We start from the raw sequence: 16342 nt of genomic DNA, 5'->3' as shown, positions 1-16342 counted from the left end.
AGTTCCTCAATTGCAAGGCAGATGGCAAAGTCAAAGAGAATTATAAGAAATTGATGAATCTAGAAAAATGCTTGATATAGAGGTGCTCAACGAATGTCTCCTTTTTTCCTTCCCTCGGAAGCCACTTTTCTGTTCTCTGGAGTTGTATCTGACTCCCTGACCCCAAAACACAAACCACCAGGATCATGTAAGAAACTGAATTATCCTGAGACTAAACCTCCTTTCTGGAGATAAATTTCATGAAAACAGAAAAACGGAGATATTGCATAGTAGAATAAAAAGGCAAAAGACATTAAAAAAAAACAGGTGAGCTGAGGCATGACTGGTTAACAGGAGAGTTTTCGTAAGGAGGGAGAGACAGGAAGAAAGACAGTACTCGTTCACATTAGAAAAGTCTGCTGCTCAAAGAAGAGAAAAGCAGTATTTCTTTCTTCATGTATTCACAAGTCTGTTTTGCAAATCACCATTCATCTGCTTCCAAGATGAAAAACAACTTATGCCTAAAATACACAGTATTAAAATCACCAATTATATGTGCTTTACTAGCTTAGTATCACTGAAGAAAAAAAATTAGTGTCTGTAAGTTATACTATTTCATTCAATTGTCTATCAGTTTGTCTGCTTTCCTCCACGTTTCCTGCTTACAGCTAAGTGGATGTATTGCTAATGACAGTAATTCTTTAAAAATCTATTGTCTAAAATGGGGGGAAAATTTTAAAGAATAACTAAATTGCATTATAGCAAAAAATTTATATTGTCAACAGAAATTAACATTTAAAATCTTTATAAAAGATAAACAAATTCTGATTTTTTCCTTTATTTTATCATAATTGAAAAATGAAATCACTGAACATGAATACTTGATACATAATTTCCTTAGAGTTTCTCTATGGTGAAACAAAACTGTACATATTTAAAGAGTGTATATAATATTATTAACACTCATGAAATTTCAAACCAACTAGCATTGGTATAGCTTCAAATTACTATTAGTTGTGGCTATTTATGGAAAAAAGGCGCAAAGCTTATTAGGGCCCAGCATACCAGAAAGACTTAATCTACATTGTCACAGAGCTCAAAAATGGCAGCAGAATGTGAAGACACTATAAACTGCCATCTGCTTCTCATATGTCTCTTAAGACAAAGGTTGGAAAAATACTCAGTACCTCAAATAGAGTAACTAACAAAAATATCTCCATCAACTACTTTTTGCCCAGAGTGATTAAGGACAAAAAAAATAGGAATTCTCGTTGCTTTATTATCCAATAAACTGCTAATAAGCTCCCCTTAGAAGTTCTTTAGACATTACACCAAGTCGTCTTGGTCTTCTGATCATATATATATTCACATATATATATGCATTTTTTCAAGTAAAGAAATGTTTAACAGATGTAAACTATTTATTGAATATTTGCCACCAAATATTGTTAAATACATTATCTTGCAGCATATCGCTTTCAAGTTAAAATGTCAGAAACAAACACCAATATTTACAATTCTTTTAAGGAATGTTATATAATGACACATTAAGGCGTAAATTCTTTTGGCTTGTAATTCTTAAAAGAATGATAATAGCAAAAGTGATGCAAAATCTTCAGTGTGAGATTATGATTAAGCTACATTTTACAAAAATATGGTGTAAGATGGCAATAATCCCATTCAACATCCTGGATTATTAGATCCCTTCAGGAGGGACTGATAATTTATACAGTCAAACTTTAAAATTTACAGATAAAGGCAGTCCAATACTGCCACCGAGAAGTACATCTCTTAACATATACAACTCTCAGGCCACAGTTTTGAAGGTCTGAAGTATCAAGTTGGTTTGATGAATTAGTCGGTTGGCACTTATGAACACATTTATTGCCCTGTTTCAAAAAAAAGAAAAGAATAAGCATTAATTTTATCCAAAAAATTAATCCTTTTAGAATATTTATACTTAAAATGCCCGACTAGCAGCAGCAATAAAATCAACTTAGGAACAACAACAACAACAAAAAAGGCAAGTTATTACTGAGCAGCAACTTTTATCCCAGCTTAAGTTAAGTGTCCTGCATCACTGGAAACTATCTAGGAGTTACTGCCCCCTAGTGGTCCTGCCTGGCAATAGGGTGTTGGTGGGCTGCTAATGATGGGTGGTGCCTCAACAACCAAAGTTCATTTTATAGGTCGAACATGTAACTGGCCAAAGAGGAGGATTCGAATGTAGTCTCCAGCTGTGGTTTCACAGAAGTTATCAAAATAAGACCTGCTAAAATACCATATTCATTCTCAAAATCTGTCAATGGGATGATACTTGGGAAAAGGTTCATTACTTTGAATCTGATTCATCCTTATCCTTCCGTTCGTTCGGTCGCTCAGTAGTGTCCGACTCTTTGCAACCCCGTGGACTGTAGCCTACCAGGCTTCTCTGTCCATGGGATTCTCCAGGCAAGAATCCTGGAGTGGGTTACCGTTTCCTTCTCCAGAGGATCTTCCCGACCCAGGGATCGAACCCGGGTCTCCCTCATTGGAGGCAGACGCTTTAACCTCTGAGCCACCAGGGAAGCCCTCCCTATCCTTACCTTCCTTCAAAAAAAAAAAATTGAGTTACTTTTAGAATTAATATACTTTTAAAACAAAATCGTCATGTGGTTTCAATATTTAAGAGTTGACAGTGTGTAAAAATATATTCTTAAAAATTACTTCATTCTGAACCACATTTTCTATCAGCCCATCCTCATATGATCTGGAGCACAGGGCTTATGCTTAGTCCCCCTGCGTGGCCTTATCAGTTTCTCAGGAGCATAGCTATGTACAATCACTCCTCAGTATCAGAGAAGGACTGGTTCCAGGAGTCCCCTTGGAAACCAGAATCTGTGGATGCTCAAGTCCCTTAAATAAAATGGTGTAGTATTTGCACATAACCTAGGCACATCCTCTAGTATACTTTAAATTATCTCTAGATTACCTGTTATTCCTAATACAGTGTAAATGCAATGTAAATAGCTGAAGTACAATATAAACGCCATGAAACTTTCTGGAATTTCTTTCTCCAAAAATTTTCAACTGATTGAATCCAGGGATTTGGAGTTTCCCAGGTGGCTCAGTGGTAAAGAACCTGCCTGCAATGCAGGAGACACTGGCTTGATCTCTGGGTTGGGAAGATCCCCTTCTCCTGGGGAGAAGGCTATCCACCCCAGCATTCTGGCCTGGGAAATCCCTTGGACAGAGGAGCCTGGAGGGCTATACAGTCCATGGGGGGCAAAAAAGTTGGACATTGAGCGACTAAACAATAACAAAGGGATTTGGAACCTGTGGATATGAAGGGCTGACAGTATCTTTATCTTAGGCATTCCTCAACAAAGGGGGCCTAGGAAAAATTAATCAATGCAAATTCATCCTATTGAAAAATGGCTCAAAGATCAGGCTTTATTAATAATTTTCAAATTTGAGGACACATGGAAAAAACTTGTGGGATGTTATTCATATGCAAATAATGGTAATTTAAAGAAGCTGCTGAATGGAGAAAAAGTAGTAGCAGGGAGCCTGAATAATCCATATGCCTGTTTAAGCTGTTAAAAATAACTTTGGGACCAAGGACAAAGATTTTTAAAAACTGAACCCAAGTGATTCTACTGTACAAACAGGGATGAGAGTAGATAATCTCATGTTAATCAAAGTTATGCTCTAAATTAATTTCTACCTTTTAATGTCCTTATCCCATGTTGTTCTTAATTAATCAGTATCATAAATAATCTTCTGAATGCAAATTATTCTTTAAATGTGCTTTTTGGTTATTTGGACTTATCAGAGGAGACCAAGAAAAAACAGGTGTAAGTTTATTTTCAGAACACACCTGCCAGCTTTTTAAACTAAATCAACAAGGTACATTTTCCTTCACACAACCTGAATAGCAGTATTAAACAACACAAAATCATTAATAATATTTAGCTCAATATCTTTAATTTATAATAAAATGGAAATATTTCAGTTTGAACTATTAAAAATTACTCTGAAAATCATTATACCTTTCTAATGTATTTTATTACTTTTTACTATTACTACAACAATACTGTAACAGTTTGACATGGATACTGGGATCTTAAAATGTCAGTGGTGGGACAGGATATTAAAGCTCCCTGCCAACTATAGCTGAAATAATCACTATTTAGTCTTCTGCTTCAAGCACTGATAGAAAATGGTCTTGTCCACAAAATTCTATTTGAGGTACAAAGAATTCTCTATAAAGTATGAGGCTGCAGAAGACATAGCCTTTGGATCAGTTTATACATTATATGTACATGTGTATTATACATAAATCACATAGCATTTCTTGGTTTTCTAGAATGGTCTGTAGCCAAGTGTATGTAAATTTTGAAATGTCTAATTTACCTTTTTAGTATACTTTCTTACAGAAAGCCTCTCTTCTAGGACAGTGGATCACAACCTTTTGTGGTCCTTTAAAAACACATGAAGCACTTTTAAAAAACACCTGAACCCTGGCCCCACTCAAGCCAATGGAATCAGAAGCTCTGAAGGTGGGGTCAAAGTACTGGGATTTTAAAACATTGAATACAAGTGATTTTAATGTGCAAAAAGAATTGAGAACCACTGTTTTAACTATAGTACAACAGTTCTTAACAGACCTGTAGCATCCATATCTAGAAATTTCTTAGAAATGTTAATTCCTGGGCCCACCCTAGACAGACAGAATCAGAAACTCTGGGTAGGACCCAAAATATTCTGTCTATAACAAGCCCTCCAGATGACTCTGAGGCTATTAAAGTTTGAGAATCACTGCTTCAGGGGTTGGTAAAGTAGCCCAGTAAGCCAAATCTCACTACTGAACGGCCTGAAAGCTAGGGATATTTTTACATTTTTAAAAAATCAAAATATTATGAGACAATTGAAAATTATTCAATTCAGTGTCTATAAAGTAAGTTTTTATAAGAACACAGCCACAAAAATGCTCACTTGTTTCCATATTGTCTACAGCTGCTTCTGCACTACAGCAGTAGAGGTGAAGTGCCATAGCTGCAACAAGCTCACCCAGTTAAAATATCTGCCATCTGGCCCTTCTCAGAAAAAGCCTGCAACTGCAGCTCCAGACTACAGCCATGGCTGGATTATCAACCACCACCTCTCCATTTTTAACAGTCTATCTTAGTAACTGGCTTAAGTATTAATAGTATAGTAAAGGAGTTAAATATATATGGTTTCAGTACCATAGAAAGACACGTAATTTTACAATTTTAAAAGGGGGACAAATGATAATACTTACTTGCCATCTTTAAAATAGGTTTTCAGAGTATCACTGAAACTTTTGGAGTACTTTACGAATTCTTTCTTTTGGTGTTCGAGTGCCTACAGACATCAAAAATAATAAGAAAAAAAAAAAAAAACAAGAAAAGAGAAATAACACAAAAGCCAAAGTCAGAGACAGAAGATTACACAGAATTAAGAATACATCTTATATTACAGATAAACAGTTTTAGGAGTATTCACTTAAATACACGTAACAGCACATTCAAATTCAAGGACAAATCCAGTCATTAATGATACAAAACCATTTTCAATAATTCAACAGTCTTATTATTCAATAAAACAACTAGATGTAAACCAACATCTAGGGTGGCAGCTTTCAAGGTTTCTACTAAACTTACCCTGCGGTTCTGGTATTGATATTTCTTGAAGACATTGTTTACTGTATCAAGAAGTTCTTTTATTGCACTAGCTATATCCCTGTTGGGTGAGGAAAAAAAAGAATCTTCTTAAAATCAGTTTCATTTGAAAGAAGTCTCTATACACAGCTATGTTTAAGAATCACTACACTTAATTACCATATGAACACTGTATCAAGCCAAATATTTGACTGGCTGGTTAAGTGGGGGATTTTTAGCCTGTATCCTCCTGTGATCCCAGCTTCTCTTGCACTGCTGAGGAAACACTACACAACTACATCAACTTTCCCAAATCATTTTCATTTTATTCAGCATTACCTACTCAAATTTATAAGAGACCTCTCTCATCTTTTCCTGTTATGACTTTTCCTTTCTCGTGTAGGTGAATTTGAGCAACTGTATTATTCACTTTTGCTATCTCATGAACAATTATATGAAATTTTGCTATTACATGCAACTCACTCCTGTATTTAAAACACTTCAAATTATAGACCTGTTTCGATGTTTAAAATATTTCCTCCTCAGATCTAACTATTCTCCCTTAAGACACATTTATCTAGCCTCCTCTCTAACAACCACATATTCTCCTCTTTCAAATCTTTGCTGTCACTATTTTCCTTAGAAAATATATTTATATTTCTGGGAGAGACAAAATCAGAATATTGTTCTACCTTCACCTTTCCAACAATCATCCTTTGACTACATGTGCATCAGCATTTTTCTCCCCTTTCTAAAGAGAGAAGAAATCAATCATTCTCATTTGAGTTGACTTTTCTTCCTATCCCTGTATCATTTTTAAAAATTCACATCTTTTCCATCTATGCCCTTTTCAATTTCCGTGTTCTAACCTCATAGCAATATTCTAGCAAACTGAACTTATTGTAATTCTGCATTCTCAAACAGCCTCTCAGTCTCTAAGGTAAATCTTCTCTTTTTCATATCCATTCTCTTAGCTTTTAACTGCTACAAATTTTGCTGTTCAAATGCAATGCAAGTGTAAAGATATGAAGTAGTAAAACATTAATCTAGACTACCCAAAACACAACCTTTTATTACCTACCTTTTAATCACAAATGTCAGATTTTAGTTATTTCATACTTAAAACATTTCAGCTAAACTATTTAAAGAAAACCAAAAAGCTCCATGTCCAGATTTTTCTGTGTGTTTCACAGTTTATTTTTAGTAAATAAGCATATGGAAATTCTAAAAATTACAAATATAAAGGCTTTTGGTATAAAAAAGCATTTTAGCTTATTCTGCAGTAGTAATGACTTTCTAATTCAATATTTCAATAAATATTTCCTTATTACCTCCTGTAAGTCACACATCGGTAACAGGCTGAAACATTAAAACATCAGATATTTAAAAAGGACAATGAATTTACATAGAAATTACACCTGTCCACTCTCTTTTTTTGACCTCTAGTAATAACAATTTTTAGTTACATTAACTATTCCTTTATGTTTTCAGGTAAGTTGTATCCCTGTATTGCTGTGACAGGCATTAAGCCCCCTACTGCTTAATGACGGTGTCATACAACCATCCTATTATGTGAGAAAAATGACAATTTCAGAAAATTAAAAAATGTCCAATCTCTGGATAGGGAAGATTCTTCAAACCCACAGTAAGCTTATTCAAAAGGAATACAATAAAGCAAATTACAGTAATCAGACAGCTGTTTACAAACAACCATATTTTGTAGTGTACTTTATGGAATATTGGGAATCTGTACTTCAAAATAGAAAAAAGCTCCCCACGTGATTCAGATGATGAACCAGGTTTGGAAACTACTGTTTGGAACTCAGAACCTAGAGTTGAGCTTCGATCCACTATTTGCCACAGAGCTTTATAAAGACCAAGATTGTCTGTCCTTAGGTCTGGCCTTCTCTTAAGATAATCTGCAGCAATTTATGTCAAATATTAGATGATCTGTATGTACACAGAATAGCATCTTCATTTACGGCACTAAGGTTTGCAGCCAGAGAAGGTAGTTAACAACCTGAGGGTTTGTGAACTTAAGAGAAAATACCAGCACGTGCACACACAGACACACACACAAAATTTCAATTAAACAAATAAAAAACTGAGGAAAACCTGAGGAGTAAAACAATTGTAGTGCATCCCTGGGTTGGAAGATCCCCTGGAGAAGGGCATGGCAACACACTCCAGTATTCTTGTCTGGAGAATCCCCATGGACAGAGGAGCCTGTCAGGCTACAGTCTATGGGGTCGCAAAGAGTTGGACACAACGGAGCAACTAAGCACATGCAGAGTTTGGAGTTTATGAATTCTGCGATAAGAGACATATAGGATGGATAGAGTAGGAAGGAATTTTAGCAACTTGCATGTATTTACTGGGACAACTCTGGGGAAACATATATGCTGAAAAGGGCAAGAGGCATCAGAAGAAATGTAATACATCTTACAAAAAATTTGCATGGGACAGTAGAACTTCTGTCACCCAAATTTGTGTAATTATGTTGTTTATACAAACATACTGCAGGAAGGAAATTCCTATGCTGCATGTTCAGTTTGGTCCAGACTGAACACCCTGGAAAAGCTATTTTGAGGCCATCATCAAAACCAGCCCTTACAAACCCTCAAAAATGAATATTCAAATATAGATAAGGGTAAAGAGATAAATGCAGAGATGTCTGGACTATTAAACCCAGTTTCCACTAGTTATCCATTAATTGGAAAGTATCCTAAGAACTAATTTTATAAAGTATTTGCATAAGCTCATATGTAGTCAAACAGAAGCATTAATCAAATCATTTTTCCTATTCAACTTCATAGAGGGGAGAAAACAAATCTTATTTCACAATGCTTTATGTGCTGTGATGCTAGATTCTGTGCAAGGCACTATGTATACCATTTTCAATTCACAACTGTTACCCTCATCTTCATAGGCAGAAACTAGAGTCACAGAAGCTAAGCAACTTACCAAGGTCACAAAGCAAACTGTTGGCAAGTCAAACCTAGGTCTGCCAGTACATACAAAAATATCTAGACATTTGTAATCTGACAGGAGTACTTTCTCACACAGCATTTTGTACAGTGCTATTGATGATTTTGAACTGTGGTGTTGGAGAAGACTCTTGAAGAGTCCCTTGTACCGCAGGGAGATCCAACCAGTCCATTCTAAGGGAGATCAGTCCTGGGTGTTCATTGGAAGGACTGATGCTAAAGCTGAAACTGCAATACTTTGGCCACCTCAGGCGACGAGTTGACTCACTGGAAAAGACTCTGATGCTGGGAAAGGTTGGGGGCAGGAGGAGACGGGGACGACCGAGAAGGAGCTGGCTGGATGGCATCGCCGACTCTGTGGACATGAGTTTGGGTGAACTCCGGGAGTTGGTGGTGGACAGGGAGGCCTGGCGTGCTATGATTCATGGGGTCGCAGACAGTCAGACACGACTGAGCGACTGAACTGAACTGAACTGAAGACAGTAAGTATTTGATACAGGTATATTGAAAAGTACTGTTAAAATAATGAGAGAAGACGGTATTCACTTTAAGTATGAGAAAGTAAAATAATAACTGCACAATATGCTGTGCTTGAAGGATAAACCGTTTTTATTTTGGCTCAATTTTATCCACTAATTTGTCAAACAATTAATAGCAGTAACAATATATATCAAAATTTATCTGTATGTGTCAGTGATACAAATAGCCGTAGCCATCCATGCTAATACATACATGGTTAAATTTCAGTCTTAGAAACAATACATATTTTCAACAATTTTCATGGCAAGTTATCCCTCTTAAAATGGATACAAAATAAATTTTAATTGCCAGTAATCTTAATTCAGTTGTGCAGAGCACACTCCAGAAAACAGAACTGAAATACTATTATTGCCCCATAAATGAGAGATAAGACCCTAATTCAGCCTCTGTCAATGACTAAGGACAAGACTCAGAGACTCTTGACCTCAACTTCCTTATGATTAAAATGTGGCTGGTAATAGATAGTTTTCAAACTCTCTCTCTTTCGAGTAACAATGGGTTTAGCAGAGAGGAGTCCGGGAGTCCTTGAAGTGGAAAGAGGGTATCAAACTAGCAGGCTGAGGGTTCCGGGCATACCATCTCACTCCCAGCTTCAGCCACAACACTATTCTCCCTCTTACCTACCGACATCCAATATACAGGATGTCCTTTACCAGGCCTCTTCCAAACAGCAGAAACATTCTTTTTTTCAATCACCTGATTAGACTGACATTATGAATCTCTATGATTGGAAAGCACCAGAGAAGTCCTTGGAGTCAGTCTGCTTAGGTTCAAACCGGGTTATAGAAATGTAGCATATGATTATCAAAATAAATTATATTATTTGAAAATTCTAGAAATAAGTGTTTAAACAGCTGTGTTTGAGATCACTAACAATTATCCATGTTCACTTTATACAAAACTGAAAATAAAAATCTGTAATAAAAACTACTAAAGAAAGCTGAGGCTTTCCAATAAAAGTAAAATATTTACTTTAAGGTTTTAGTCTCTGTGACAGGGACTTTGACTAGTCAGTGGAGTCTTTTATACTTTCTGATACTCAATCAGAAAACCAAAAAGAACACAGTCATCCCTTGATAGCTGAGTTGGTACCTATTACCATTATTTTCTAAAATGGGCTAAACTCCTCCCTCTATCCCAATAAAATGTAGCCAATCAGCTAAAATATAATTTTTCTATGTGAATTACAAAGAACACTCTTCCTGTGAGATGTATGGTAATATTTATAAACGCCAGGGGAGCCTCCTTCAGTTCTTGAAAAATATAATGTTACAATGCAGCTTCTTCCAGAAAAAGATTTGTGCTAAATCCTTCCTTTCTAGCAATTTTTTTTAAAGTCTGGTTCCAATAGTCCTTACCTGCTTTTTCTAAACTTATTTTAATTGGAAGATAATTGCTTTACAGTGCTGTGTTGGTTTCTGCCATACAACAACATGAATCAGCCACATGTAGACATTTGTCCCCTCCCTCCTGAACCTCCCTCCCACTCCTTTCTAGCAATTTCTACTTGTTTCACCAAAAGGTTGCACTGATAGTCCCACTAGTTATTCCCAGTTTTGTGTCCTACCCATTGAGGTGGAAGAAAATTATCAGACTCGAGTTTAAAAATACTCATCTAGAAATTACATTTGGAGTTCCCCTCTGACTCCTCCGCCCTCTCACCCCTGAGAATGCCCCTGGGTGGAGGTGCCAGTGTCCCTGTTCTAGAAGAACCCTTCTTGCTGCTGCCCATCAGCCTGCTTCCTGGCTGAACTGAACTGTGTCAGCTCAATTTCTTTCACTCTACATTCCAAATGCAAGGATTTGGGGAGGCTCACAATTTGGTCAGTATTAGAAAGTGCTATTTACAACTAAGAAGTACATCATTATGCTAATAACATGAACTATTTCTGAAATAAAAAACAGTATTGGTATCCTTTGTTATCAATCTCTTCAACTACCCTCTTCACTTTAATCTGACATTTACATTCTTCCACTTCTTATGAAGTTCAAACTGCATGCTAGTTTATGTACATTACATTCTCTGCTTTTAAATGAAACATTCTAAAATATTTTATTGTACTCAGAAGCCAGAGGCAGTTTAAAGATCAAAAAAAATATATAGTAATTTTCAAATTTTTTATTTCAAATTAATATTTCAACTTAATATTAATGTCATACCACAGTAAAATATCTAAAATGAGCGGTCCTTTTGAAGTACTTAAAAAAGAAGAAGAACCCAACAAAAAGCTGCTTACTTGATTGTCTGCAGAAACCTCACTCTGTCGTTGATCTCATCTGGGATCTTACTGAGAATTTGTTTAAGTGCTCGTGCCTTTTCATTTAGGTCCTGGAATTCTGGCTCTGGTCGTTCAATCATATACTCTGATGAAATAAATACGTATTAAAAAACATCATGCAACTTGCTGCCAAATTCAAGTCTAAGAATTTCCAATGTATTGGTCAAGGAGGTGAGTGGGGAGATAAAAGGCTAGAAAACTAGGAAGAACAAGGTTGCAAAGCAGAATTCATTACAGTTTAACTTAGCTCAGTAATTGTATTAGGGCTCCCTCCAAGTAAAAACTATCAGAAGATAAAAAAATTAACATCTTCAATATGGGATAAATGGAAATTCCATGAAATCTTAGAAATAAAATTTAAAAGGAAGGCTTAATTAAATTTTTCAGGCCTCTCAAGTTACATTTCACAAGGAAACATTTAGTAAGTAATGATATTTGTAACAAATACAACGGCAATATATATCTGCCAATGGTGAGTATGAGTTTAATTAAACAAACCTCTACATTGAACATACAATGGCACCTACTAAAGTCTTCAGCACATTCTTGAAATCTCACTTAAACAAAAATACTGCCATACAAAGTCCAACATAAGGCTTGGCATCACAAAACAGAAACTTTGGTAAGGAAGTTTAGTCAGAAGCAGCAAAGGCAAAAATGTCACAACCAGATTCACTGTAGACTTGGAAACATTACAACTCTACCAGCTCATCAATACAACCTGGCCTGACAGGCTGCAGATGCTCAATCCAGAATAATGAGGACTTTCTCATAATTTACAGAATCAGTTAAAATATCTATTTTTGTTCTCCCTTAATAAACATGAGAAATTATACCTCTATGTTTTTCGAAATTAGAGGGAAAATAGCTACTAAATTTAAGTGAAACCCAGGGCTTCCTAAGTGGCTCAGTGGTAAAGAATCCGCCTGATAATGCAGGAAATGCGGTAGACAATGGGTTTGAACCCTGAGTCGGGAAGATCCCCTGGAAAAGGAGATGGCAACCCACTCCGGTATTCTTGCCTGGAGAATCCCATGGACAGAGCCGCCTGGTGGGCTACAATCCATGGGACTGCAGAGTTGGACATGACTTAGCGACCAAGCACACATACATTTCCAATTATTTAAAAAAGCAAAAATGTGAAAAGAGGCCAAAAGGATGATTAGTAATATTGTTCTCGCAAATCTATATTCGAAAAAAAAAAACCACACCAAAAAACCCACAAACATGCTATACCAAAATTTAAAAAGAAGAAACTCATTACTTTCAAACTGGTATCTGCATAAAGTCAACACAAAATAAAACCACCTTTCCAAAGAGCTTGTCTCTTCATTAAACTAGAACTCATCAAAAGTATTAATTAATAGGGGGAAAAAATAAACCATGCAGCATAAACAAATGCTTTACGTCTAGTAAATCAATCTGACAAAAAATAAATAGAACTACATTTCTATTTTATATGGGTTCCTCCCTGCCCCCCCATTTTCATTTCAAAACAATAACACTAACAGTAAGAGGGAAGTGAGGAGAAGGGGAAGGGGAGAGGGAGGGAGGGGACGAGCCACTGTTATCAAATAAGAAAGACTTGGAGGAAGAGCTTTGCAATACCTGTAAGAAAACTAAACAAGACTTTCTGATTACCTTCTACATCATCAGCTGCCATTCGAAGAAGGGATTCTGTGAAGTTGACTTCTACACTTTTTTTCTCTAAAATTTTCATAATTATGTCTTGTGTGAGTCCCGGGTTTTCTTTTTCAGCCTATAAGAAAGAGAAAGCTAGTTTTGAAATACAGAAACTGAATCAATATTTTAAAGCCAAAACCTAACCATTAAGAATCTCTGAGGACCTCCTTAAACTGATCAACTTACAAATAAGGGCAGAAATCTTTGCAAAGCAAGCGTCGTGATGCCATTCACTTATGTGTGGGGAGTTTGTGCATCCATAGATTACTAGTCACGATCCAAACTTCCATCTGAACATAACGTATTTAACATTTCCTACTTCTCATTTATACTCTCTTGCAATCAAACTAATAACAAACATAGAAATAAAGAGTAAATATATGTACATTACATATATACATATAGATAGTTTTTCAATTATTTTTTCAATAGTTTAAAAACACAGAAGATTTTTAGCTCTTTTTCATTAAGCAATACTTCAACTTGAAAATCAAACAGTAACTCATCTCACCAATTTCTTTCCTTCAGATTCTCTGCATTTAAATTAACAAACTGTCAGAAAAAAAAACAAACTAGGATTCATTTTGGAGGTTTTACTGAAGCTATATGATCCCTTAACTACATTCTCACACAATGATTTTCATTTCCTACTTTATTTTTGCAGCAAGAATATTTCCTTCACTAGCTTTCAGAAAACCATTAATCCTTTTACTACCTCCTGAGCTTGTTTCACTAATAAGCTTGCATTGATTCTGTTACTTACATTCCCTAGGGCGCTAAAACCTTTTAGTCATTTCAAGATTGAACATAAAGTCCTGAGTTTACCAAAGTTAGTTTTCAAAATTTGGATTTTTCCCTTGTAATTCTGCCCCATTTTATTATTTTTAAAACTTTTTGTAATCACACTCTGTTTCTTTTAGGATGCCTGCCAACATTATGCTGATGATTTCCTCTCTTTTTTGCCCTGGTACTACATAGTAAATATGACCTATCTAATGGCAATCTATTTGCTTCCTGATGGGCCAAGTTATGTTTAGCCTCTGCCTCCTCAATTCTGGTATCACTGCAGTTTTAGCTTTCTTCAGCTCTTTACATTATAACATCTTGCTTCTTATTAGATTTCAAGTACGAAAAACTGAAAGGTTGTGGAATGAAAGCAGAAAAGAAAACACACACATTTAGTTCAATCCTGGGATAATTTTAACTGTTGTCAAATGCTTACAGTAAAGTCATTTTGACAGTTAATAAAGTATGTCCTACTGAATTCTTCTTTAAAACCTGTTTGATTTTCCCTCTCATGAATGTATTTAAGAATCTATTTTAATAAAAAGAGTTGTTGAAAGATAAGCTGTACAAAAAAGGCTTAAAATGGTGTCAACATTATTAATTTGGTAAACTGCCACAAAATAACATAGCTATTTTCTAAGAGTGAAACAAGCCACTGTTTAGTAAGAGTGGTTTATTTTCTCTGAGTAACATTAAATCTACCTACACAATGAATTGTCTTAGAAAGCGGGGGAGATTTTCTATGCGCTTCCAGAGAATGCCAACAGAAAAATACTACTTCTTTGGTTAATTTTTCTATGCGCTTCCAGAGAATGCCAACAGAAAAATACTACTTCTTTGGTTAAAGTTATAATAAAGTATGGAAAAAAATAAAATGCTTCTGCAAGTCTGAGAACAATGCTTTCAGTACCCAGTTCGTCTGGAGCCCTCAAATGCCATAGTTGCAGCATTAGAGTCCTCAGAGATGTCCCTACTTTTTCTCAGTTCAGTGTTCTTAGTGCCAGAAGAAATACCGAAATACCTAACACTGCTGTGCAGTAGGTAAAGTTCAAACAACTTTAGTTAAGTACTTATGTCCTAACAACTTAGTAGCCTTTAAAAATCACATGAATTGAAAGAAAAATATTTTATTTATTCATAAATAACCATGATTTATTATTAATGAGATGTGAGAACCTGTTGGGCACTGCACGGTTTCTTAAATATTGGAATTAGATTAGAATTTTCTACCCTCATTTCCTACTGTACATTGATTTTCTTGTGAACTTGCTTTCTATCAACAGCAGTGGCCAAAGTCCAGTTTCACAAAGATATGACATCACTGAAAGGAATGCAGCCCAGATGATGTTGAAACTGCAAACTATCTCAAGCCAGTAGTTCACACAGTGTCAAGCTAATGTTGAAATCACTCTATTCCTTCGAATGTTTAAAATATCTCATGACACCCCTCTGGTCCCAAGGTACCTTGGCACATACTCTGGGAACAGTAGTTTAGCATCTTCTGGCTGACGTCCTAGTTAAGCTACTTTTTATCTTAGAGGCCTCAAACATAACCAGTGACTCTAACTGAAAAACCCTTATATCAGGCACTGTATCTATACCTTCAAGTTTTCCTTCAGAATACAATCTTAAACTTTGTGTTATCCAACTTTTACGAAAAGCCAAGGGCAGAAATACCCTCTCTTGGGATCAATGATCCTTAACATTATCAGTAACCTCCCAGAGGGGAAAGCAGGATCGATAACATAAAAGATAATAATCACTAGTATCTTGGGAAAAATTATTTTTCTCCAAATAACAAAAATAGGTATTAAAGCCTGATAAATATCACTGGTGCTATGAACCAAGAACTGGAAACATGAAAATATAACTGGATATAAATACAGATATATGGCTGGACATGGGTTTTTTTTTCAAGTAAGTTAAAGTTTAAAAATCACAAAAATCTTAATGTTTTAATGCATGCCCTCCTTTAAAATCATTTGAAATTTTACCAAACAGAATACAGTAATTAAGAATAAATCAATGCAAAACTAATATACTTTCCTCCAAATAACTCTCACTATCCCTAATTAAAAATCAGTGCCATGCCGTTTACAAGAGCTAGGACGTGGAAGCAATCTAGCTGTCCATTAGCAGATAAATGGATAAGAAAGTTGTGGTACATATATATACACAATGGAATATTCAGTTCAGTTCAGTCACTCAGTCATGTCCGACTCTTTGCGACCCCATGGACTGCAGCACGCCAGGCCTCCCTGTCCATCACCAACTCCTGGAGTTGACTTAAACTCATGTGCATTGAGTCGGTGATGCCATCTAACCATCTCATCCTCTGTCGACCCCTTCTTCTCTTGCCTTCAATCTTTCCCAGAATCAGGATCTTTTCAAATAAGTCAGTTCTTCACATCAGGTGGCCAAAGTA

General features: G+C 35.8%; 1 protein-coding gene across 3 annotated transcripts in view; it reads right to left on the bottom strand.

The window, feature by feature from the left end:
- Positions 1-801: 801 nt before the first annotated feature.
- Positions 802-16342, bottom strand: part of PDCD10 (programmed cell death 10) — a 44114-nt gene continuing 28573 nt past the window's right edge. For all 3 annotated transcript variants that reach the window (XM_088839324.1, XM_088839325.1, XM_088839327.1), the window contains exons 4-8: positions 13090-13207; positions 11407-11533; positions 5646-5724; positions 5264-5346; positions 802-1868 (exon numbers count right to left, since the gene is read on the bottom strand). In XM_088839324.1, coding sequence (XP_088695450.1) covers positions 1787-1868; positions 5264-5346; positions 5646-5724; positions 11407-11533; positions 13090-13207 — 489 coding nt within the window. In that variant the 3' untranslated portion in view covers positions 802-1786. The remainder of the gene's footprint in view (positions 1869-5263; positions 5347-5645; positions 5725-11406; positions 11534-13089; positions 13208-16342) is intronic.

The sequence above is a fragment of the Moschus berezovskii genome, chromosome 1, assembly GCF_049115385.1.
Source record: "Moschus berezovskii isolate FMDL1 chromosome 1, NW_MosBer_1.0, whole genome shotgun sequence".
Classification (NCBI taxonomy): domain Eukaryota; kingdom Metazoa; phylum Chordata; class Mammalia; order Artiodactyla; family Moschidae; genus Moschus; species Moschus berezovskii.
The sequence above is the reverse complement of the archived record's forward strand: the minus strand, read 5'-3'. Positions and strand labels throughout refer to the sequence as shown.